Here is a 23,666-nt window from a genome sequence, read left to right as displayed (position 1 = left end):
ACATGCATGAAAAACATCCATATACAAATTAATAAATTAAAAAAGAAAGAATATGGGCTGGAGAGCTGGCTCACCGGTTAAGAGTACTGGCTGCTCTTTCAGAGGTCCTGAGTTCAACTCCCAGTAACCACATGGTGGCTCACAACCGTCTGTAATGGGATCTGATGCCCTTATCTAGTGTATCTGAAGACAGTGACAGTGTACTCATATAAAATAAATCTTAAAAAAATTTTAAAATAAATAAAAACGCAAAGGAAAAAAATTAGCCTTAAAATGGAACTTTTGATGTGTGCCACACTGTAGATGTAACTTGACACCATGCTAAGTGAAATAAGTTAATTACAAAACCCAATAGTACATGATTTCACTTAAATGATATTTCCAGACTGGTCAAACCCATGGAAGCTAAGAGCAGAATAGTGGGGCTTTAGGGAGACAAAAAAACTAGTTGTTTGATTCATAGAGAAGTTGAAAGACGTTTGGCACATAGTACCCTAACAATGTGAACCCCGTGAATGTCTTAAGTGCCTGCCACACCCTCAACCATGCATTGTTCCAAACAACTTTGCTTTTCTGGTCAGTGCACTGCAAACAATGGATTAAACCATTGGCTAGGAAAACTCTGCCCAATTTTGTATAAATGACCCAGTTTAATTTGTAGCTGTAAAAGACACAATGGAGACTGCATAGAAGCCTCGGCGAAGAGGCCTAATCCTGAGGGAAAATACAAACTGTCGGGTCACCAGATCTGCCTTGGTTTCTATGGACCATGTTCTCAGCCTCGAGGTTTGCACAGCTTGAAAATCCTCTTCCCTTCCTGCTCTGATCCCAACACACACCTGCATCTTCTCTGCTGACAAAAGCACATCTTTCCCTTGTTCCCATGGACATCCTCCCATCCTGTCAGCTCCATCAGACAGTGGAGCCTGTTTTTCCACCGAAGAAAACAATAGTAATCCATTGATCAAGACACAAAAGAGCTCCTAGCTGAGAATGAGGGTGAAGGCCTGTGATCCCAGTATTTCAGAGGTAGAGGCAAGGGGATCTTGAGTTTGAGATTAGTCTAGGGCACAGTGAAACCTTGTCTAAACAAACAAAACAAAAGAAAGACAGAAAGACAGACAGACAGAAAGAAAGAAAGAAAGAAAGAAAGAAAGAAAGAAAGGGGGCCTTGGTAAGATTCAGTTTCGACTGCGTTTTACTCACGAGATAGGAATTCTTTCATCTGCCAAGAAGTCTTTGGTGATTTACAATACAAGACTTTTAGGGAACGTCCTGGAATTGCTATAAAAATCAGCACAAATATGTCATCCCAACCTCCTGCCTTGCAGATTGCCCTCAGTTCATTTAGTAAAGACATCATAAAAAAAAAATCTTAGCAGGGTTCCTCTGTCTCTCTCTTCAGTCTTTTTTTTTTCTCCTTTAGAGAGAAAGAAAAGTGTAATTTGAACGTGGGTGGTAAGGCACTCCAGTCTGTAGCTTAAAAGATGGCTTCAAAGCTGTGTTTGGTAGCTCACACCTGCAATTCCAGCACTGGGGAATCTAAGGCAAGAGGCGATTTCTCGCGAGTTTAAGGCTAGTTTGGGCTACAGAATGAATTTCTCTTACTAACCCCAACCTCGTCCCTTTCAAAGATGGCTTTAACATATAGCAAGCTTCCTAAGGAGGAAGAGCTAAGAGACTACATGGCTGCGTAGATAAGCCACGGAAGACTGCTATCTGAAATCTCTCCGGATTCAGACACAGGAAGGCTGTGAGCAAAGGAGTTATCCTCACCAGGCACAACTAGCTGCTAGGACCACTTTTCTACCTGGATATCAGGTGAGAGAACGTTTCAGCCAGTTGTTGAAAAGATACTGGAATCATCACCGGTTGCTAGGCAGCCGTTTGTGACGTCATCTTTCAGCACCGGAAGCGGCGAGGCGCGGTAGAGTAGTGTGGAGGTTTGTGGGTGTCCGCTGTCGAGGTAAGCTAGTGGTCCGCCTGCCTTCGAAGGTGGTTGGGTTAGAAGCCCGCAGGGGCGTTTGGCCCGGGCTGCTAACTCGGAGCGGTGACCTTGAGGGTGGAGTAAGAGTTTTCTTTCTTCTGGATGGATTAGGCTCCACCCTTTCGTCCTGCTCAGGTGGGCGTGTTTCAGAGTTTTGGTTTCCGGCCGCATTGTTCCGGGCCTCTCTCACTCCCCGCCCCCCATCCCCACCCGACTCCTGTACCTAGTTGGCTGCAAGATCAGCATGTAAAGATTTATAGGTAAGAGTGGACACAGCCCATGCCAACGGGACTGTACCGCCTGACGGAAAAGTATTTCTGCCAGAAACGTCTTCCAAGAGTAACTAGAGGTGCACAAGCAGTGTCCTCAGCGGGCCTTAAGAATGCCGGAAGTAGAATAAAGTCTTTTACATACAGTGGAGAGATTGATTCAACAAAGCAGGGGGTTTTGAAATTGTACCAATTTGGAATTGATGGGTAATCACTTTTGAGAAATCGACATCTGTTGGGGATTTCTTAAGAGTCTCTGCCTCCCCACTTAATTTGAGAGGTCTTATGTAGCCCAGTTGGACTCAAATTCCTGATCCTATTGTCCCTACCTCCCAATGATGGGATGGATAAAGGCGTTTGCCACTGGGCTTGGACAATTTCTTTTCTTTTTCAAGATGGGTTACAGTAGTAGAGTAGTATGACCTTAAACTTCTGCATATCCTGTATTACCCAGGAGCATCCTGCATTCTTGAAAGATAGTATGTGCAGGTAAAGGTACCTGTGTGTGTGTCTGGGGAGGGAAGAGTGAGGAGGGTGGCCACTTGGGCCAGTTCTGTGAAATAAGTAACCTCTGAGGAATTAGATGCTGAGAGTCTTTTTTTTTTTTTTTTTTTGGTTTTGCAACACAGGGTTTCTGTGTTCCTGTGTAGCTCTGGCTGTCCTGGAACCCACTCTGTAGACCAGGTTGGCCTCGAACTCAGAAATCTGCCTCCCTTTGACTCCCAAGCTCCGGGATCAAAGGCGTGCGCCACCACTGCCCGGCTAGAAGAGAGTCTTAAATTCAAGTCTATGTTGGACATTCGTCCACAGTCACTTGTGCTTATGTAACTTTAAGTTTAAAGTAATTGGAAATTCAGTTCCTTACTTGTGCTAATGGCCCTTCAAAAGCTCAGTTATCAGGGCGGCTTGAAAGCTTACTACATTTCCATTGTTGCAGAAAATTCTTGTGCTGACAGTGCTTCAAGATAGATTTCTGGCCCATCACTTGCCCAGATCATTTGGGTTCCCTGATGTCATGGTTTGTATATGCTTGACTCAGGGAGTGGCATTAATAGGAGCTGTGGCCTTGTTGGAGTAGGTGTGTCACTGTGGGCATAGACTTAAGACCCTTGTCCTAGCTGCCTGGAAACCAGTCTTCTCCTAGCTGCCTTCAGAACAAGATGGGGGAGGCCCCCCCCCCCCCCCCCCCCCCGGGCCGGGGGAACCTCAGCTGGACAGTAATGATGCACACCTGTAGTCCCAGCACTTGGGAGACAGATGCAGATGGATTTCTGAGTTCCAGGCCAGCCTGGTCTACAGAGTGAGTTCCAGGACAGCCAGGGCTATACAGAGAAACCCTGTCTTGGAAAAAAAAAAAAAAAGAGAGATGGAACTCTCAGCTCCTCCAGCCCCATGTCTGCCTGGATGCTGCCATGCTCCCACCTTGATGATAATGGACTGAACTTCTGAACCTGTAAGCCAGCCCTAATTAAATGTTTTCCTTGTAAGAGTTGCCTTAGTCATGATGTCTCTTCACAGCAATGGAAGCCCTAACTAAGAAACCTAGAAATCAAAAATAGCTGGGTGGTGTTGGTGGTACATGACTTTTATCCCAGCAGGAGGCAGAGGCAGGTGAATCTCTGAGTTCAAGGACAGCCTTGTCTATAGATCTAGTTCTAGAACAGCCAAAGCTACACAAAGACACTGTCTGGAAAAAGAAAAACCAACCAACCGACCAACCAACCAACCAACCAACCAGAATTAATCGGGGAATAGTAACCAGTGGTGTAGTCAGCAAATGGGCCATTGCAGAAGGGAGAGGGAATGGCAGAATGAACTGTTTTGGGGCATTCTACTTTAGGACAAACCCAACTGGGTGTGTTTGCACCCTGTTCATCTGAACACTCAGGAGGCAGAGGCAGAGGCAGGTGAATCTCTGAGTTTAAAACCATCCATCCTGGCCTCTATAGCAAGTTTTAGGCCAGCCAGAGGTACATAGTGAGACCCTGTCTCAAGGAACCCAAGAAGGAGCAGGAAGCATAGAGAAGGCAGAAATCCCTGAGAACTTTGTGGGGTTATCATCTGATCAGTTATCTGCCAACATTGTCGTAAGCTTGCTGATTTTTGTAGGCTTGTTGTATGCTAAGTAGGAAGTGCTGGAAATAACAGTGCTAAGGTAGGCATGATATCTGCTGTCATGATGCTAGTCTGGCTAAGGTTCTGGAACACCCATCCTTCTATGTCCTTATATTCTACAGTCATTAATTCCTACAGATTGGGTCTGGAGGCCCACATGGGTCAACCTGCTGTTTAAGGTTTGTTGTGTAAGCATTGTGCAGTCACTGCATTGGCTTTCCAGGAAGCAGTACATCAGAACATCACAACTTAAAACTTCCGGGATGTGTGTCTGTTTGCGGCAGAAAGAGTGCTTTTGCCATTGTCTTGCCATGTTCCTCGCTGTTCATTGGATCCTGTTCGTACTCAGCTGCACTGTCTGCTGGCTTCGTCAATCATAAAGCTTGTTTCTCAATACCCTGTAAGGACATGCTTCACTTCCTGTCTCTTATCTGCCCATCCATCAATATGTAGCAGGTCCGACAGATGCCCCACGGAACATTGAGCATTATAAATGGATCTGCCTGTCGTACCATCACCCCTAGGCCTGGGTTTAGATCTTAGATGAACAGCTGACTTTATATGCATATCAGCTCCTCTCGGAGACCTGTTGAATTGTTTTTTGGACTTTCCAGTCACTGTTTTAATAGCAGCATCTGGATTAGTCTCTGGTCCCAGCTTCCTGCACTACTTTGCCCACACCTAGCCGTTGGCTAGGTGTACTTGGGCTTCTGTTGTTTCATCGTACTCTGGCATGTAAAACTTGGCTTTGTCTCCTGCTGAGGCTTAGTCTCTCATCCTGCTGTTCTTTCCTTACTTTGTCTTTTTTTGAGCGACTCTTGAAGCAGCCTATTGGGAGCAGCCCAAGTCCACCTTCTCCTGACCCATGCTTCCTTGTGGAAGCCTGTGCTGTTACTTGTGCTCTTTGACCTGAGATGCCTGCTTCAATCCTTCCTGCTCAGTCCCCTTGGCTCCTGGCCTCCTCTGACCTGGTGCTTTTGGAGGCCTTTTCTGACTAACAGAGGACTTTGAACTCAAGCGGTAAATTGTTAATCCACTCTGAACTCCCTGCACTTTTGCTACCATAAGCCAAAATGCTCTGAATTTGTGAATGTAAGACACCCCTGCTGCCAGCCTTATGTTTAATATGTCCTAAGCAGCTCAAAGGCTAGGCCACTCTTGCTATACCAGACCCGATTTGGGAAGTGGCCCCCGGGCTCTTACATGGCTGGATGCTTTCTTTCTTGCTCCCTCAAGTCTGATCTCTCTGCTTCTCCGGTGATTCTAAAAACTCTTTCTCCTGCTCCCTTGTCTAGGAAATCTAAAGTCCTGCCTCTGTCTCTTGTCTAGCCCTTGGCCACAGGCAACTTTATTTCACCAATCAAAGCCAACTGGGGGCAGGGACCCTCTCTCAGTGCCTTTCAGGCAGACATGCTGGTTCCCATGTGAGTTTGGGAGTCAAATGAACACAAATAACATTAGAGTCAATCTGCAGCACTGAACCTCCTTGGCCTGCATGTGCTCACAGTAATCAATCCCTGGGGATGTGCTCCTCTGGTTCATTCTGTCTCACACCCTCTTGTCTTCGCAGATGGTAACAATATTCTCATTTTTGAGAATATGGTTTCTTTGTTTTTCATTTCTTTCTTTCTTTCTTTCTTTCTTTCTTTCTTTTTTTTTTTTTTGGATTTTTTTTTTTCCCCTGAGACAGGGTTTCTCTGTATAGCCTTGGCTGTCCTGGAACTCACTCTGTAGACCAGGCTGGTCTTGAACTCAGAAATTCGCCTGCCTCTGCCTCCCAGAGTGCTGGGGTTACAACAGGCGTGTGCTACCAGTGCCCAGCTATTTTTCATTTCTGACTACAACAATTGTGCAGAAGGCATGCATGCTGCTTGGGTAGGAGGGAAGATATCTCCCGAGCACTGATTAAGTTCTAGAGCAGTGGTTCGCCACCTCTTTTGGGGTCATACAACCCTCTCACAGGGGTCACATATCAGATATTCTGCATACCAGATATTTACATTACAGTTCATCACAGTAGCAAAATTACAGTTACGAAGTAGCATGAAAATAAACTTTATGGTTGGGGTCACCAGAACATAAGGAACTGTATTAAAGGATTGTAGCATCAGGAAGGTTGAGAAACCACTGCACTAGAGGATAGAGAAACATCCTCTGAAGACTGAGTCGGAGCCTTGCCATGATTCTCTCCTTTTGCTGGGTCCTTTTTTCTTTGCTTCAACTTCTCTCAGATATGTCCAGTTCATCCATTCTTCTGAGCTTTCTACTTGTGTATCTCAGCTTCACTCTTGGATCTTCCACAGCCAAGTCAGTTCATTGTGTTCTGCTGTAAAGATCAGGGCTGGGGAGTTAGCTTAGTGGTAGAGGGCCAGTTTAGCAAGGGCAGGGCTCTGGGTTTGGATCCCAGCACACGCACACACACACACACACACACAACACACACACAAATAAAAACAAACTCATCCCCCAAAAGCAATAAAGAGAACCAATATGAAATTGCTTCTTCATCTCTTTTCCTTTTTAAAAGAAAAATATTTATTTTTATTTTTTTAAATTACGTGTATGTGCTTGTGGGGGAGGGGTGTGTGTACATGTGACTGCAGGTGCCAACAGAGGCCAGGAGTGTCAGAGCCCCTGGAGTCTTACAGGTGCTTGCAAACTTGGTATCTCTCCAAGAGTAGTATGTACGGTTAACCTTTGAGTCACCTCGGTACTTTTTCACCTCTATTTCTAAGTAGTGTCTTCTAGAAATCCTTCAGTTTGTTTAATGGCACCATCTAAGTTAGGACTGTAGCTCCCACCCATTTTTAATTTTTTTTATTATTTATTTAATTATTTTTGAGATACAGTCTCATGTAGCCCTGGCTGTCCTGGAACTCCTTAGGTACACAAGGCTGGTCTTGAACTCACAGAGGTCTGCCTGCCTTTGCCTCCTTAGTGCTGGGGTTAAAGTCATGCATGATGTCTGGCTAAATGAAATCTTTTGTTTGCTCTCTCTTTACTCTTTTTTATTTTCCAAATGTCACCAGAATATAAGTATGTTTTTTAGAATCCTTGCCCTGTGTTTGAGACCAGGTCTTACATTGTAGTCTTGGGTGGCTTGAGAATTTGCTATGTAGGAGACAGAGGTCTTAGATCTCTGAGTATTGGAGACCAGCTTTGTCCAAATGGTTCCAGGCTAGCCAGTGCTGATGTGAGAAAAAGAAAGAGCAGGGCTGGAGAGCTGGCTTAGCAGTTCGCACACTGGCTCTGTATGGTGGTCGTAATGGCCGTACTCCTAGGGCCAGGGATTTTGTTGTCCTTTTCTGGCTTCTGCAGGTATTGTGTGCATGCAGTGCACAAACCGACAAGCACACACATTCTCTCTCACAAATAAAATAAGGACTAGTAATGTAGTTCAGTGGGCCAACACTTGCCTAGCATGTGCAAAGCCCTGACTTCAGTTAATTCCCCCTAAACCCAACCAAAAGAAAAGAGAAAGAGAGAGAGAGGCCTAATACATAGAAAGACACCAGAGATCTGAAGAACTTTTTTTTAAATTTAGGATTGTTTTTTTCTTTAAGAGTGTTTTGTTTGTATATATGTAAATGTACCATACACATGTAATGCCCTTGGAGGTCAGGAGAGGGTATTAGATTCCCTAAAAATGAAGTTAGAGATGGTTGTGAACCACGACGATGTAGGTACTGGGAACCAAATATGGGTCCTCTGGAAGAGCTTTAAGTGCCGTTACTACTTAGCCATTTTTCTTGGTCCTACATCTTTGTTGTTCAGTTCTTGTTCTCTGACACGACCCACTATACCCCCTTCTTCACGAGAGCCTTTTTATCACTCTCCAGGAGCCAGTCCCCCTCTGGGCTAATGTCATGTTTGGTTTCTCTCTTAGAGTGCTTGTATCTTATCGCATAACTAGTGTATGCATTGTCTGCCCACATGCCCTACTCCAGGCTCTTCAGCTTACTTCTGAGGGATACTGTGCATCAACCCAGTGCCCAGCGTAGGGTATCAACAAATGTGTAACAAGTGTTTGAAAGCTGAGCATGATTGGCAGGGCTGAATACTTACCTGCATGATGTCATTAATCCTCAGCAGCCTCCGAGTCCTGTCATTATCACAACTTTATAGGTGAGGAAGTTGAGACTAGAGAGATGAAGTCACCTGTCTCAGTGACCATCCTCGAAGTCACGTGTATGGTGAGGCTGGGCGTGGCTTGGGTGATTTGTTTTTCAGTGATTCTGTTTTGTTTTTAGAGCCAAGATGAGGGTGTGCTGGTTGGTGAGACAAGACAGCCGGCACCAGCGAATCAAACTTCCCCATTTGGAAGCTGTTGTGATTGGTCGAAGCCCAGAGACCAAGATCACAGATAAGAAATGTTCCCGACAGCAAGGTAACTAACTGGTCATAGCAATGTGAAGATGACTGTGTTTAGTTATGGGAGATAATGATAACCAGAGAAACACATTTCTTGCTGAAAAACCTATTGTATTCCAAAAACGAGGCTCCTAAGTTGTGTTCTTTTAGCTAACACCTGGGCTGGATCATCCTGGATTCTGCCTTTGTTGTGTAGTAATACATAAGGTAGATTCAGGTAAGGGATGGGTGGCTGACATCTTGTTACAATGGGATGGCAAGATTGAGTCTTGTACTCTGCTGTGTCCAGTAATTATGCATTGAGCAGAAAAACGAGTAAATTCTGGAATCGCCAAGCTGAGACTCTGAGTCCTAGTGGGGTGGTGTCAGCCTTCACACACTGCCTCACACAGAGGGGGTAGGTCTCTGTAAGAATGTGGCATCTTGTCTTTCAAATGGCTTATGGGAAAAGCTAAAAGGGAAACACAAACACAGACACACACACACACACACACACACACACACACACACACACAATCTCCTGCAACCTGTAGGCATGCTCAGGGTAAATTCTAAGGTTCTGGATTTAGAGTTGGGGTTCTGCACTGCTTTCTTGAACATTTTTCTTCAGGCTGGCTTGAACTTCTGTTTTCCAAGATCATCTCTTTTACCTTCTTCTCTGCTGAAGTCACTCAATGGTAATAGTCCTTGCCCTGAAGCTTATGCTAGAGACGCCCTCTACGAGTCCTCTGCTACTTTAGCTTCAGCCCCAACTCTTGGTAGGTTTTTTTCTTCTCCCCTATAGTAGAATCATATCTAATCATGGGCTAGGAGTGTTTCTCCTGTTGGCGGCCTGTGATCCCAGCTGGCTAGGGGTCCGGAGCGATTCATGGAAGCTGTATCACAGGGGTTCTCTTTTTCTTTCTTTCTTTTTTTGAGGCTCACTATGTAGCCTTGGCTGTCCTGGAACTCACTATGTGGACCAGGCTGGTCTCTAACTCACAGACTCTGATGCACATAAGCCGGGATCTAAAGGTGTGTGCGCAGCAGCAAGCTTCAGAGAGTGAGAGACGCTGAGCGTTTGTTTGGTTTTCTGATTTATTTTTTATTATTTTTAAAATTACATGCATGTCTGTGTGGGTATATATTTGACTTCAGTTCCTTGTGGAGGCCAGAGGCATCAGATTCCTCTGGAACTGGGGTCAAAGGTGGTAATGAGCTGTCCAGTATTGGGAACCAAACTTAGGTTCTCTGGAAAAAGCAGCAGCAGCTAAGTACTATTAGCCAATGAGCCATCATTCCAGCCTCCCCTCCCTCCCTCCTTCTGCTTCCCTCCCTCCTTCCCCCCCTAACCCCGAATACACACACTAATATAGTGTGTGTGTGTGGGGGGGGGCAGTTAAGATATTCTTACATATTCCAGACTGCCCTCACATACTCGGCTGCCAAGGCTGCCCTTGAACTGGTCTTGACTCTTCTTCCCAAGCCTGAGATTGCCACCATGCCTACCTAGCTCACTGAAGGACATTTTATGGAAGGGTTTGAAGCTATTAGAAGTCGGTGGGATTTGTAGGCCCAGGCCAAGCAGCACAGGCCAGCTAGGGGCTGCCTGCAGCAGCCAAGCTTTGTTCTCCTTTAGGGACAACAGAGTTCCCGTTTGGTTGCATCTGTGTTTAATGTTTTCTTTTCTCGTTCAGTACAGTTGAAAGCAGAGTGTAACAAGGGATATGTCAAAGTACAGCAGGTACGTGTGTTCGTGACTTGTCTTTCCACTTTTATACTGGATAGTTTTCTTATGGTGTTGCTTTAGACCGTGTCAGCTAATGAACGCTCCTCTGTCATGGGGAAGTGATGGAGTGAGCAGCAGGCAGGTAGAGTAGGCCTTTAGTGTAGCAGCAGCTCTACCGCGGCATCACTGCTGTTATACTTACATTACAATGGTGTATCCACAGATGGGGGTTAATCCCAGCAGCATTGACTCGGTCGTCATTGGGAAGGACCAAGAGGTGAAGCTGCTGCCGGGTCAGGTCCTCTACATGGTGAATGAACTTTACCCGTATGCTGTAGAGTTTGAGGACGTGGCTGAGAGCCCGAAGCTAACGCAGAGGAAGAGAAAGAGGTCAGACTGCGAGAGTGAGGCAATGGAGGCTGAGGCTGGGGCAGGGCTGGCGCCGGGGAGCAGCCCCAGCCAGTGCTCTGTGCCCCCTAAGAAGGGCAAGGACGGAGCCACCAAGGAGGTGAGAACAGAGTGATTGAAGGATGCTGTGGAGATGGATTGAGATAATGACGGCTTAATTGTTTTGTACACTGTAAATTGTTTGAACACAGTGAGGTGGTATTAATCTAATGAGGGTTTTTAACCATGATGAAAGAGTCACTTGCTTGTGGCCTGAAAATCACTTGGTGAATGTCCCTTTAGATGCTTTTCTATTAAGTTCCTGAGGTAAACCATTTGAAGAAAGACAGGGCAGTCAGTAATGACTGTGTGCCACACCCTGCCCAGCTTAGGGAGGGAGTGAAGAAAGGACAGAGACACAGCCAGAGAAGCTGGAAGTGGGTGGGCTGTGCTCTCTAATGGAGCTGCAGCACCACCAAAGCCTGGAAACTCAGCATGAGTATTTTATACATCTGAAGTGAGGAGTGGGTTTATTGTATATAGCTGAACAGGGAGACAGGTTTAGGAGCTAGGGAGCAGTCTCAGGCTATAAACATCTTGCAGGAGGAGCTGTGGTTGATGGTTTCTGCATATACTGCATAGCCAGCCATTTGTAAACACTGGCACTTGGACCAGAGGAGTGGATTGCCATGGCTCTGGACCTGATCTGGGGAATCCATGTAGGCCCTGAGGTCCGTGCCATGACTGGTCATGGCAACAGCACACATTCATGCAGGACCTCATCCACTCCCTACACACTATTCCCATAATAGTGTAATTAATGTTTAATACTGAAATGGGTCATTTGCTTGTCTTCCTATTGGTAAACACTGAAGCCTTCATAGATAGTGTTTTTCACATGTTGATGTCAAAGGAGAAACTTGGCTAGGCTGCGGCTGGAGTGTAAACAGGCAAGGAGGCTGATTTGTACTCTGGCAGGTTTGGTTTTATGGAACTTTTCCTGGGGAGATGTGAACAGATATCTCTTCACCCCAGATATGGCACTGATGACAGACCAACCATTCCACTCAAGTCTTAAGTTGGTGAGACAGTGAGTCTAATCGTGGTTCCAGGAGCATGGGTAACTTAGGTGTGACCACCCCGTCAGAGAGAGGCTTCATCTCCACCAGCTGATAGCTGATTGCCTGTCCTCCCTCCTCATCCCCTCCTTAGTAAAGGAATATTTGGCCCAGTCCTGCCACCGTTACTCAGGTAATCATAGCCTAGTCAGGATAGCAGTCCTTGATATTGGACAAAGTTCCACGGTAGGCCTCCATCCTTACACCCAGTTGTAGATGCAGAAGACACTGGGGAGGCTTGTGGTCGTAAAAGGTGATGGGCTGAAGTGAAGGAAGCCTAGTGTAATTCTCAAAGACTTATCTTACTTCCATGTTTTATTTGCATTTTGCTGATAAGTAGTATAGCTACATTTAATTATTAGCATTTACATTTACAGTGTTTTTTTATTTAGGAATCACTGGGCCACTGGAGTCAAGGCTTGAAGATGTCTATGAAAGACCCCAAAATGCAGGTCAGAATAAAATTGTATAATTTTAGTGTCTGTCACGTAGCATATGACCATGCTACAAAAGACGTAATTATAAATGACGCCAGGGGGCGCCAGCTCTTCCCAGTGGGATTCTGTGGCTGCATGTTTCTGTGAGTACAAGTATCACTTAATGCTGCGTTTCTTGGTGTGCTCCCTAAATGTTATACTGGACCCACACTTAATAGCTGTTTCCACATATACACGCATACATTATAACTAGGAGCCATATGTAGGAAAATTTCCTGATTTTGAATCACCTTGCTTAGTATTATACTTCTGAGTTCATCCATTTTCCTGTAGCTTTTGTGATTTCATTTTTCTTTTTCTTTTGAAAAAATTTTTGGTTTATTTTAATGTGAAGGGTGTTTTGCCTGTATGTATGTCTGTGCACCATGTCTGTGCCTGGCACCCGAGGATGCCAGAAGAGTCCCCTGGGACTGGAGTTACAGATGAGTGTGGACCGCTATGTGGATATTGGGAGTCAAACCTGGCTCCTCTGGAAGAACAGCCAGTGCTCTTAAGATCCTCTCTCCAGCGCCCCTCCCCACTTTGAGACTGGGTGTCTTTCTATAGCCCTGAGTCCTGCAGTGCCATGTAGACCAGGCTCTCCCCAACTCACAGAGAGATGTCTGCCTGAGTGCTGGGATAGAACCGTACACCTCCTCACCGGCCCCTGAGTTCCTGACTACTGTTCCACTTTGCACACATGGCACATTATCCATTCATCGTTGATGGACACGTGGGTCATGAAAGCATGTGAGCTGTTTGTAGCCTGAGCTCTCCAGCTTTTTCTTTTTTTGTTGTACATAAGTGCATAAACTGTAATTGATAGTGAACGTGTTAAATCCTAAATGTTAATCCAAAATGTGTTAATCCAAAAATGGCCATTTTGACTGTAAAAGGTCACTGAGCTGTATAGCACTGGGTACTGGGTAAGTGTGTGTGAGTAGCTACCTTAATCTGTGTGCTGGTGTTTGATTGTGAGTTTGTTAAAGTGGTTTTATAAAAAGTAACTGGAGGTCGCTTGCTTCTTGAGATGAATGTGCCATCTGCTTTGTCTCTTTTTACCTTCTGGGTGCTGTGAGGAGGGATTGTGGACTGGCAAGATTGCTTAGTGGGTAAGGGTGCTTGCAGCCAAGGCTGGTGACTGGAGTTCAGTCCCTGGAGTCAACATGGCAGAAGGAGAGAACAAACTCCTTAAGTTGTTCTATGGTCTCCACAAGTAAATAATAAATGTTAAAAAAAGAAATTTTGCTAACCTAAGCCAGATCCCTTTGAAGAGATCATCAGAGGGTGACTGTAGTAATGCTGTCTTCATGTCACAAATTATCAGTCTTCTTTGGAGGAGACTTTGAGGTCTGCTTCAGTCCTGGCTCCTTGAGGTCTACACACATGTATGCCAGGTATGTGCCAGAGCTGGGATGGAATTCTGCCTGGGAGGTTGTGACATTGAGTCCTTGAGAGTTTTTGTGCCGTGTATCATCTCTGCAACCTATGTAGTGTGGTGTTTGAAAACATGGGCTCTGGAGTTGATGGGATTTGGGTTGGAAGCCTGATTCCTCACTGTGTGATGATGTAAGGTGCTGTCAGCGTATGTGCGTCTGCTCTACCGCCTAAAACTTTCCCCACTATGTTTTCCAGTGACTGACTGACTCAGTAGATACAGCACATGCACAGAGGTCTCAGCTGGTGTCTCTGTCCTTCCCTGTGCTCTCTTCTAGGTTTACAAAGATGATCAGGTGGTGGTGATTAAGGATAAATACCCCAAGGCCCGCCACCACTGGCTGGTCTTACCATGGGCCTCCATTTCCAGTCTGAAGGTTGTGACCAGTGAACACCTTGAACTTCTCAAACACATGCACGCTGTGGGGGAAAAGGTGATAGCAGATTTTGCTGGATCCAGCCAATTGCGCTTCCGATTGGGTTACCATGCCATTCCCAGCATGAGGTAAGCCTTGGGGTGAGGTGGTGCATGCTGGTTTGTCCTGGTGAGCAGCTTGGCCTTGAGTGGCTGAGTAGTTTTAAGGCCCAGGGGAGTCTTTGGGATGTTTCTGAGGCACATGGGCCAAATCTCATACTTGCCTAACATGCCTGTGAGCCCAGGTTCCTGCCTCTGCTTGTAATTCAGACCCTTGTAGGTTTTATTTCTCTCTGAGTTTAAGCGTTTTAACATGCAAGCTTCACTACCTTAGATGAGGACTCTGGCTTGTGGCTTGTTGGCATTCTTGGAGTTACCTATACTAAATAAATGATTAAGGACCATTGCTCTAAAGGAAACAAAGCATCATAGACTTCCGTAAACATAAGCTCAGGGTGTGCACAATTTCAAATAAAATGAAGGGAAAATGTGGGGTTTGTTCTTCATTGGCTTAGTTGCAGAAGAATTTGGGGCAAAATGGTTGTTTTTCTCCCCACAGAATACCTGCAGGATAAACTCCTTCAGTGTATTTGGTCCAAGCAATAAGATAATGTATGGGCTATACCTCTGGGCTATGCCTTAGACCCAACTTTTAAAAAACTATGCTATACCTCGAGTTTGTGCGGCGGTAGTGTCGGAGTCCGGTGGAGCTGGTCAGGATGATCACGGACGTGCAGCTCGCCATCTTCGCCAACATGCTGGGCGTGTCACTTTTCTTGCTTGTGGTCCTGTATCACTACGTGGCAGTAAACAACCCCAAGAAGCAGGAATGAAAGTGGCGCTTTCTCCGCCCCAGGGTTCCAGGACATAGTCTGAGGCAAGATGGAGGGTGTGAGGGGCCTTCACACTTCCCTTCATCTCTCCTACCCATCACAGCATACAAAGCAACTACACCTGGATTTTTCCAAACAACTTTTATTTCCTCAAAGTCTTCCTTAACCCTATGGAGCAAGAAGCTGCCACTGAATAGGGCCCAGTATAGGGGCTGCTTTCTTTTCTACTCCCTCCCCCCAATACAAAAATATAGATATATATATATAAAAAAAAAACTATGCTATAATAAACAACATAAAACTTAGATTTTAAAGTTTTGTTTTTTTTTTTTTTAACTCTTGTCACATCAGCTTCCTGAGGCTGGGGCTACAGGTGTTTTCTACTCCAGATAACCCAGATAACCACTTGAATATTTTTGAGATTTATTTTTATTTTGTGTGTATGGATGTTTTGCCTGCATATATAGCTATTATATGTGTGCTTGAGGCCCATGGAGGCCAGAAGGGGGCATGAGATCCCTTGGAGCTGGAGTTAGGGATGGTTGATAACTGCCATGTGGGTGGGAATCGAACCAGGTCCTCTGGAGGAGCAGCTCCTGCTCTGAACTGCTGAGTCATCCCTGTAGTCCCTTAACTAGCCATTTTAAGATGTGTCGTCCATTGGCATTAAGCATACTTTTATTTTTCCATTTTTATCTTTGTTATTTACCTATTTTGAGGGAGGGCTCCAGATAGCCAAGGCTGGCTGTGTGTTCCTGATCCTCCTGCTTCTATCTCCCAAATGCTGGGATTATAGAAATGTGTCTTGATGCTGGTTTGTGCAAGGTTGGGGGTCAGCCCAGTACTTCATGCAGGTGGATAAGTACTGTCTTAACTGATGATGGAATTTTCTTTTCTTTTTTTTCTTTTTTTTTTCTTTTTTTTCCTTTTTCTTTCTTTCTTTCTTTCTTTCTTTCTTTTTTTTTTTTGGTTTTCCGAGACAGGGTTTCTCTGTGTAGCCCTGGCTGTTCTGGAACTCACTCTGAAGACCAGGCTGGCCTTGAACTCAGAAATCCCTCCTGCCTCTGCCTCCCAAGTGCTGGGATTACAGGCGTGCGCCACCACCGCCTGGCTATGATGGAATTTTCAAATAAATATAGTAGAAAGGAACACAAGAGAGTGAGAACTTTCTAAATAAACAAAATCAACAATAAAGGAAAATGTTCCTACTGTAAAGCAATATTTTTAATTAAAAAAAAATATAAAATGCAAAGTAGAACAAAGACCTTCCACTGCTGACTGAAAGGCAGACTTGTTTGAATGTCTCCTGTTCTTGCTAACATGTCCTTGTCAGCTTCAGGATTCACACAGCACTTACTTCTACTCTGTGCTCAGCCTCCTCAGTCTGAGTCCCTCACCCTTGTACCTTTGAGTACTGGCGGCTGTAGGACGTTTGTCTTTTTCTTATTTTTCTTTTTGAGGAGGGGTTTCTTTGAGGTCCAGGCTAGCCCTGAACTCATATGGTTTAGGCTAGTCTTTAATTCATGATCTTTTGCTTCCTCTGAGTGTGTTGCTTATCCCTGGTAGGAGATCTCCTTCAGTGTAGGTACCTGTGTGACATCTGTGAAGTGTCCTTGTCCTGCCTGAGGTGTGTGCCGTTGAGATGACTTGTGAGCTTCATTATTTTGTCAAGACTGTTTCTATCCTGTCACTCGGATTTAGACCCATCATTTTATTATCTATTGGTGATTTTATTTTATTTTTATTTTTTATTTAATTGTTTGAGACAGGCTTCAGTCTGTCTCTAGGTCAGCCTAGATTTTGCTGTTTTGTTCAGGTCGACCTTGATCTCAGAGTTGTCCTCCTGCCTCAGTTTCCCAAGTGCTGGGATCACAGCTTGCTGGATTGGTGACTGCTTGGCCGCATTGCGGCTACTGTCCTCTCTTCTCTCGTGCTCTCCCATCTACTGTGCGAACTGTCCCTGTGTGAGGAAGCTGTGCAGGACGTCTCCTTTGTCTCTAGGATTGCTCGTGGAAGCTCTGTTCATTCTAATTCAGTACTTTCCTTTTTTTTGCTGCTTAAATTGTTCCATCTTTGGTCACTGGAAGCGCCTTTGGATTGGTTCTTTGTACTTGCTTCCCCCAACGTCTTTTAAGGTTTACATTATTTTATGTCCTTACATGGTATCCCAGGCTAATCTTCAGAGAGAAACCTAGGTACACCCAAGTTCTAGAACGATAGGAGCGGTTGAGTTTAGGGTGTCTTTGCTTCTACGTCCTCTCAGCAGGTAGAGCTAGGAAGTAACACACAAATCCTAAGGCCTTTCCCCATCTCTGATGTGTGTTCATGTGTGTCTATGCATGTATGTTTATGCATGTATGTCTATGGGAAGTGGTAATTCCTGCTGGTCCTCCTTCCAGACTTGACCAGGTCTGGTGGAACCTCCCTCCCAGTCCATCTCCACAAGCAACACATAGCTCGCCTTTTCTGTGTCTTCTTTCTCCACCACTGAGGAACTAGATGTTCATCACAATTAGTTCCCCGCGTGTTCAGTCCTAGCATACACATAACATACTTAGAGAATTGTCACCCACCTTCTGTGGAAAGACATTTACTACGGTAGTACAGTTTTGTGAGAAGCCTCCCCTCCCCCTCAGCTTTATAGCATCTAAGCCAAAACTGTTTCCAAAGCTGCCTTCTCACTCTCTTTAGTATGGCTCCCTTCACTTTGGCTCATTGCTGCTTGTCTTCCATTTGGATTCTGCACACATTCTAGTAGCTTTGATTATTAATGGGACAAAGTGAAATACCACTAATTCCAAGAATAAAAATTACACAAAAAGGCATTCTTTTTAGTTTAACAAAGTACAACTACTGGCACGCGCTCATGTGTGCATGTGTGTGTGTGTTGTGTGTGTGTGTGTATGTGTGTGTGTGTATGTGTGTGTGCGCATGTGTGTGCATGTGTGTGTGTGTGGTGTGTGTGTATGTGTGTGTGTATTGTGTGTGTTGTGTGTGTGCATGTGTGTGTTGTGTCTGTGTATGTGTGTGTGTGTTGTGTGTGTTATGTGTGGTGTGTGTGTGTGTTGTGTGTGTGTGTGTGTGTGTGTGTGTGTGTATGCATATGGAGGTCAGAGGTGAATGCCAAGTGTCTTTCCCCTCAGGTGCATCCACCTTTTGGTTTTGTTTTGTTTTTGTTTTTTTTTTTGAGACAGGGACTGTCACTGATGTGGGACTTGCTGATTAGGTTAAGCTGGCCAGCTAATCCCGGTAACCCACCTGTTTCCACCTCCCTAGTGTACGATTTCAAGTATGTGACACCATGATTGACTTTTTTTTTTTAAACATATGTGGGTTTTAGGGATCAACCTCAGATTCTCATGCTCACAGGGCAAGCACATTGTCAACAGAGCTATCAGCTCAGCCCAAACACCTTAGCAGGTGCCACTGCCCAGATGTGCACCCACGGAGTCCATCTGGTTAGCTTTATTCCACAACATGGTCAAAATTGGGCTGTTTCTCATCTTCTCTGCTGCAACTCTAGTGTAAGCTGTGCTGTTTTCTGACATTGACTGTTGCAGAGGCCTGGTATCAGGACTCCTGTCCTACGTATACACTCTCTGTCCCTTTCTTCCAACAGGCAGAGTTGTCTTTTAAAGGGACGTGGGATAATCTCTCCAGCGGTTGCTGATAGAGTTGGGACAAACCACAGCACTGGTGTTAGGGCTGGACTGGGTTAGGGTAGGGTCAGGCCGCTGTTCCATTTCTCCCTTTTCCTCCTTTTACTTCCTCCTTTTAATTCCTTTTTATTTTTGTTGGTATATATTATATATAATGGATTTCATTATAATATTTCCATACACTTGTATAATGTGTGTTGATTATATCCTGCTGTTCTTCTCCTTCCTGATGCTCCCAACTAGTTATTTTTCTCTCCCCTCCCCTCCCCTCCCCTCCCCTCCCCTCCCCTCTCCTCTCCTCTCCTTTCCTCTCCTCTCCTCCTTCCTGTCTGTCTGTCTGTCTCTCCTTCCCCCTTTCCCCCTCTCCCTCTCTTTCAGACAGGTTCTCACTGTTAAGAGAACTGTTCAGGCTGGCCTTAAATTCAGAACCATCCTACTTCAGCTTCCCACGTGCTAGGATTTCAGGCATGTCCCAGCATGCATAGTATGTTCTTTTTTTTTAAATTTTATTCTTTATTTAAATTTTTCTTACTTATTTGTTTTTCTTCATTAGAATTTAATTATTCTAGATCCAAAGTTCTTTCCTGTATTATTCACTATATATTCATGTATATGTGTGTGTGTGTGGGGGGGGCAATTGCTTTATTATTTACTTTTGTATTTATGAATTTATTTGAGACAGTCTCTCTCACTATTGCTTTCTTATTTATTTATTTAAGACAGCACCTCACTATTGCTTTTCCATCCATCCATCCATCCATCCATCCATCCATCCGTTTGAGGCGGCATCTCACTGTGTAGCTCTAGATGGCTTAGAACTTGCTATGCAAATCAGGCTTCCCTTGACCTCTCAGAACTCTTGCTATCCATGCCTCCAGAGCGCTGAGATTGAAGGCATACACTACCATACCTAGCTTTTACCTTAGTTTTTGAGTCAGGGGAACCCACTGAACCTGGAACTTGCTGAATTGTTAGACTGCCTCTTCAGTGCTAGGAAAGTGTGTATTGTTGTGCCTGGTTTTTTCACCTCAGTGCTAAAAATTAAATGTAGGTCTTTGTGCTTCCATGATGTCTTGATTAGGGTTGCTACTGTTGTTATGAAACACCATAACCAAAGAAATTTGAGGAGGAAAGGGTTTATTTGGCTTATCCTTCCATATTGCTGTTTATTATCAAAGGAAGTCAGGACAGAAACTCAGAGCAGGAACCTGGAGGCAGGGGCTGATGCAGAGGCTATGGAGGGGTGCTGCTTACTGGCTCACTCCTCATGACTTGCTCAGCATGTTTTCTTATAGAACCCAGAACCACAGCCCAGGGATGGCACCACCCACAATTGGATGGGCCCTCCTCCATTAATCACTAATTAAGAAAATACCTTATAGCCCTTCATACAGCCTGATCTTATGGAGTCATTTTCTTTTATTTATTTATTTATTTTATTTTAATTAATTAATTTATTTTTTTGAGACAGGGTTTCTCTGTGCAGCCCTGGCTATTATAGAATACATTCTGCAGACCAAGCTGGCCTTGAAGTCACCGAGATCTGCCTGCTATTGCCTCCAGAGTGCTGGGTTTAGAGGCCTATGCCACTGCCGCCCGGCTGGAAGAATTTTCTTAGTTGAGGGTTCCTCCTCTCAGATGACTTTAGCTTGTGTCAAGTTGATATGAAACTGTCTAGCACACATGGCAATCACTAACTGTTCTCAACTAAGTGACTGAGTGAACCCAGCATCAGATCTTTATGTACCTATACTTACTTTGACTGCTGTCATTCTGATTAAACCATAGTTTTTAATACTTGGTTCTTTTTTGTTCTCCAACTTTCTACCAGCCACGTACATCTTCATGTGATCAGCCAGGATTTTGATTCTCCATGCCTTAAAAACAAAAAGCATTGGAATTCTTTCAATACAGAGTACTTTCTGGAATCACAAGGTAAATAATATTCTGTTTTTATTTTTTATTTTTATTTTTTAATATTTACTTCATTTTCTTAGATGTTTTACTATCTGGCTCAGTTGCTTCCCTAAGTAACATAAGAACCTGGCCTCAAATGACCCTCATATATTTAGTGATCTCGATAAAAAAGCCACTCCTAAAATGAACAAGGATGCTTCATTGTAATAGGATGGCTACTTTACTGTGAACATCCTGGAGGGTCCCAGGTAGCTGCTATGTCAGCATCAAACGTGGGGTTTTTTGACAGCAGAGGAGTTAATGCCTGCTCAGTAATGTTAAAGCCAGCCAATGCCGGGTGTTCTGACGCTAGTAAGCTGGGTTAGACTCTCCGCTGGGAAGATGTGCGTGGACAGGTTCTGAGCCTGACAGTTGCTAGAGCCTGTGGTAGCCAGGCTTTGTCACTGTGTCATGTTGACATACCTAAGAGGTTGAAACTGTATGTGGGTTCATCTGAGAGGACTTGTCCGAGGCTCTGACGCTGGGCCATGGTGAGGCTGAACACGGCAGGGAGGACGGGGAGGAGGAGCAAAGCGGCTCACTTCTTGGCAGAGGGGAGAGGGACTCAGGGAAGGGCGCCGGGACAAAACCTAGCCTCAGAGGTGTCCCCAGTGACATTTCTTCCAGCTAGGTCCCATCTCCTCAAGTTGCTGCCACCTCATTGAGTGCTACCACGAGCTGGGGACCACACTTCACAGCACAGGCTTCAGAGGGGCACTGCATGTCCAGAGGCAAAGGAGTGCTTACATCAGGAGGGACTCAGGAGTTCTGGGTTCTTGTGGCAGGAGTTGAGCAGGTGCCTCCCTCATTAGCAGTGGGGCAGGAGTGTCATGTATATTTGGGATGTAAGCATTTCCCAGTATATTCTCTATGCAGCCTCAATACTGCTGGGGTGGTAGCATGGCAGCTACCATTTTGCAAAGAGCCACCTGGGGAAAGCACAGTGATAAGCCCATGATGTGGTTACGTGGAGTGTGTCCTGAAGGAGTGTATCATCTCAAATGTAGGCTGCTCAGATTAGAATCTGGCCCAGTACATTTTCTCAGTGTGAAGTCTAACTCTAAAGTATGAGCTTTAGGATACTGGATATGTTGATTAGTTATGCTTTTTAGCTTTTTTCTTAGTGTTCTAGTGGCTTTCCAAATTAACTGGAATCTGCACTTTACCTTTGTTTGTAGCTGTGATCAAGATGGTTCAGGAAGCTGGCAGAGTGACTGTTAAAGATGGGACTTGTGAACTCTTGAAGCAGCCTCTCCGTTGCCATGAGTGTCAGCAGCTGTTGCCTTCCATCCCGCAGCTGAAAGAGCATCTCAAGAAACACTGGGGCGGGTGATGCTCGCCTTGGCGACAGAGTGCAGTGCTAGCATCTGTCTGCAGTGCCTCTGCTCCATTCAATCCTGAACTAAAGCGTACAGTTCTTCAAAACGAAGTTTACTTATCTTTGAGCGGCCACACCTAGGGTGACTCTGGTGCAGGAACTGGGAATTGAGGTCTGTGTGGGTGTATTCTCTGGTAATGGAGGCTGAGCCGTGCCTGACCACCCTTCCCAGGGCCGTGACAGGCCTGAGTAATGAGAGGCAGAGCCAGCTTGAGACTCAAAGCACAATGGAGAAGCAGAGGACTGGTAATATATTTTGTTCTACTCTTGCCCCTGGATTGTGGAGTGTCTGTTCATCTAGGTAGCTGAGGGTTCCGCGGGGCCTGGTTCTGTCGCTTCAGTCTGCTCCATGATGCTCTTCTTCCCTCCGTGAGGAGGCTGTCAATCTACTGTACCAGGCCGAGTGTCTAGTGGAAAATATGTGGCAGTCATCTGCACAGAGCGATAATTTGTGAATGACTGTGCCAGGGAAGAGGAAGTGGTGATATTGGGCACAGTATATTAACAGTACAGTCTGTGCTGAGGGCAGCCTAGAGTGGTGTGAACTGTACAATCTGTGCTGAGGGCAGCCTGGAGTGGTGTGAATTGTACAGTCTGTGCTGAGGGCAGCCTTGAGTGGTATGAACTGTACAGTCTGTGCTGAGGGCAGCCTGGAGTGGTGTGAATTGTACAGTCTGTGCTGAGGGCAGCCTTGAGTGGTGTGAACTGTACATTCTGTTGAGGGCAGCCTGGAGTGGTGTGAACTGTACAGTCTGTGCTGAGGGCAGCCTGGAGTGGTGTGAACTGTACAGTCTGTGCTGAGGGCAGCCTGGAGTGGTGTGAATTGTACAGTCTGTGCTGAGGGCAGCCTGGAGTGGTGTGAACTGTACAGTCTGTGCTGAGGGCAGCCTGGAGTGGTGTGAACTGTACAGTCTGTGCTGAGGGCAGCCTGGAGTGGTGTGAATTGTACAGTCTGTGCTGAGGGCAGCCTGGAGTGGTATGAACTGTATAGTCTGTACTGAGGGCAGCCTGGGATGGTGTGAACTGTATAGTTTGTACTGAGGGCAGCCTGAGGTGATGTTAACTGTACAGTCTGTGCTGAGGGCAGCCTGAGGTGGTGTGAACTGTACAGTCTGTGCTGAGGGCAGCCTGAGGTGGTGTGAACTGTACAGTCTGTGCTGAAGGCAGCCTTAGGTGGTGTGAACTGTACAGTCTGTGCTGAGGGCAGCCTTAGGTGGTGTGAACTGTACAGTCTGTGCTGAGGGCAGCCTGGGCAATGCGTATTGTTAGCTTCAGGCAGATTTTACTGAGGCTTCAGCCACAGCTCTTGAGAATTATAGAACATTTAACTAAACTTCAGATGAAGCTTATCTTGGAAAAAAAGATGTCGCAAATAGTTCATTTAATTTCTACCTAATACTATCTAGTTTAGCACATCAGTATTAAAATGAATATTTGGTTTTAAACTACTAGAAGTGTGTATGAGACAACGTAAGGATGACTGGTATGATGAAGAACATTCAGAGAGTGAGGTCAGCATGCTTACATTCTTCATTCTGCCCAGAATAGATTTTTTAA

General features: G+C 45.3%; 2 protein-coding genes across 5 annotated transcripts; both read left to right on the top strand.

Moving 5' to 3' along the window:
• Window positions 1-1,904: 1,904 nt before the first annotated feature.
• Window positions 1,905-22,940, top strand: Aptx (aprataxin). Of its 4 annotated transcripts, none has more exons than XM_052176251.1 (8): window positions 1,905-1,966; window positions 8,622-8,758; window positions 10,419-10,465; window positions 10,674-10,958; window positions 12,348-12,407; window positions 14,147-14,373; window positions 20,607-20,710; window positions 21,910-22,940. In XM_052176251.1, the coding sequence occupies exons 2-8, from the start codon at window positions 8,629-8,631 to the stop codon at window positions 22,062-22,064; spliced, it is 1,008 nt and encodes a 335-aa protein (XP_052032211.1). In that variant the 5' UTR covers window positions 1,905-1,966; window positions 8,622-8,628; the 3' UTR covers window positions 22,065-22,940. The 4 variants fall into 4 exon arrangements, with proteins under 4 accessions (XP_052032211.1, XP_052032212.1, XP_052032210.1 ...); XM_052176252.1 differs by lacking the exon at window positions 1,905-1,966 and adding an exon at window positions 1,996-2,122; XM_052176250.1 differs by lacking the exon at window positions 1,905-1,966 and adding an exon at window positions 2,148-2,247.
• On the top strand, window positions 14,957-15,375 carry LOC127680652 (dolichyl-diphosphooligosaccharide--protein glycosyltransferase subunit 4). Its single transcript, XM_052176254.1, has one exon. It carries the CDS (start codon window positions 15,003-15,005, stop codon window positions 15,114-15,116), a length of 114 nt encoding a protein of 37 aa, XP_052032214.1. The 5' UTR covers window positions 14,957-15,002; the 3' UTR covers window positions 15,117-15,375.
• Window positions 22,941-23,666: the final 726 nt, after the last annotated feature.

Source organism: Apodemus sylvaticus, chromosome 3, assembly GCF_947179515.1.
Source record: "Apodemus sylvaticus chromosome 3, mApoSyl1.1, whole genome shotgun sequence".
Lineage (NCBI taxonomy): Eukaryota > Metazoa > Chordata > Mammalia > Rodentia > Muridae > Apodemus > Apodemus sylvaticus.
The sequence above is the reverse complement of the archived record's forward strand: the minus strand, read 5'-3'. Positions and strand labels throughout refer to the sequence as shown.

Bases quoted from the DNA above. Each gene is read 5' to 3' on its own strand.
- Aptx (XM_052176251.1), top strand. From the start codon at position 8,629: ATGAGGGTGTGCTGGTTGGTGAGACAAGACAGCCGGCACCAGCGAATC. The intron at 10,466-10,673 runs GTACGTGTGTTC...GTGTATCCACAG, and splicing joins GATATGTCAAAGTACAGCAG to ATGGGGGTTAATCCCAGCAG. The intron at 20,711-21,909 runs GTAAATAATATT...CTTTGTTTGTAG, and splicing joins GTACTTTCTGGAATCACAAG to CTGTGATCAAGATGGTTCAG.
- LOC127680652 (XM_052176254.1), top strand. From the start codon at position 15,003: ATGATCACGGACGTGCAGCTCGCCATCTTCGCCAACATGCTGGGCGTG.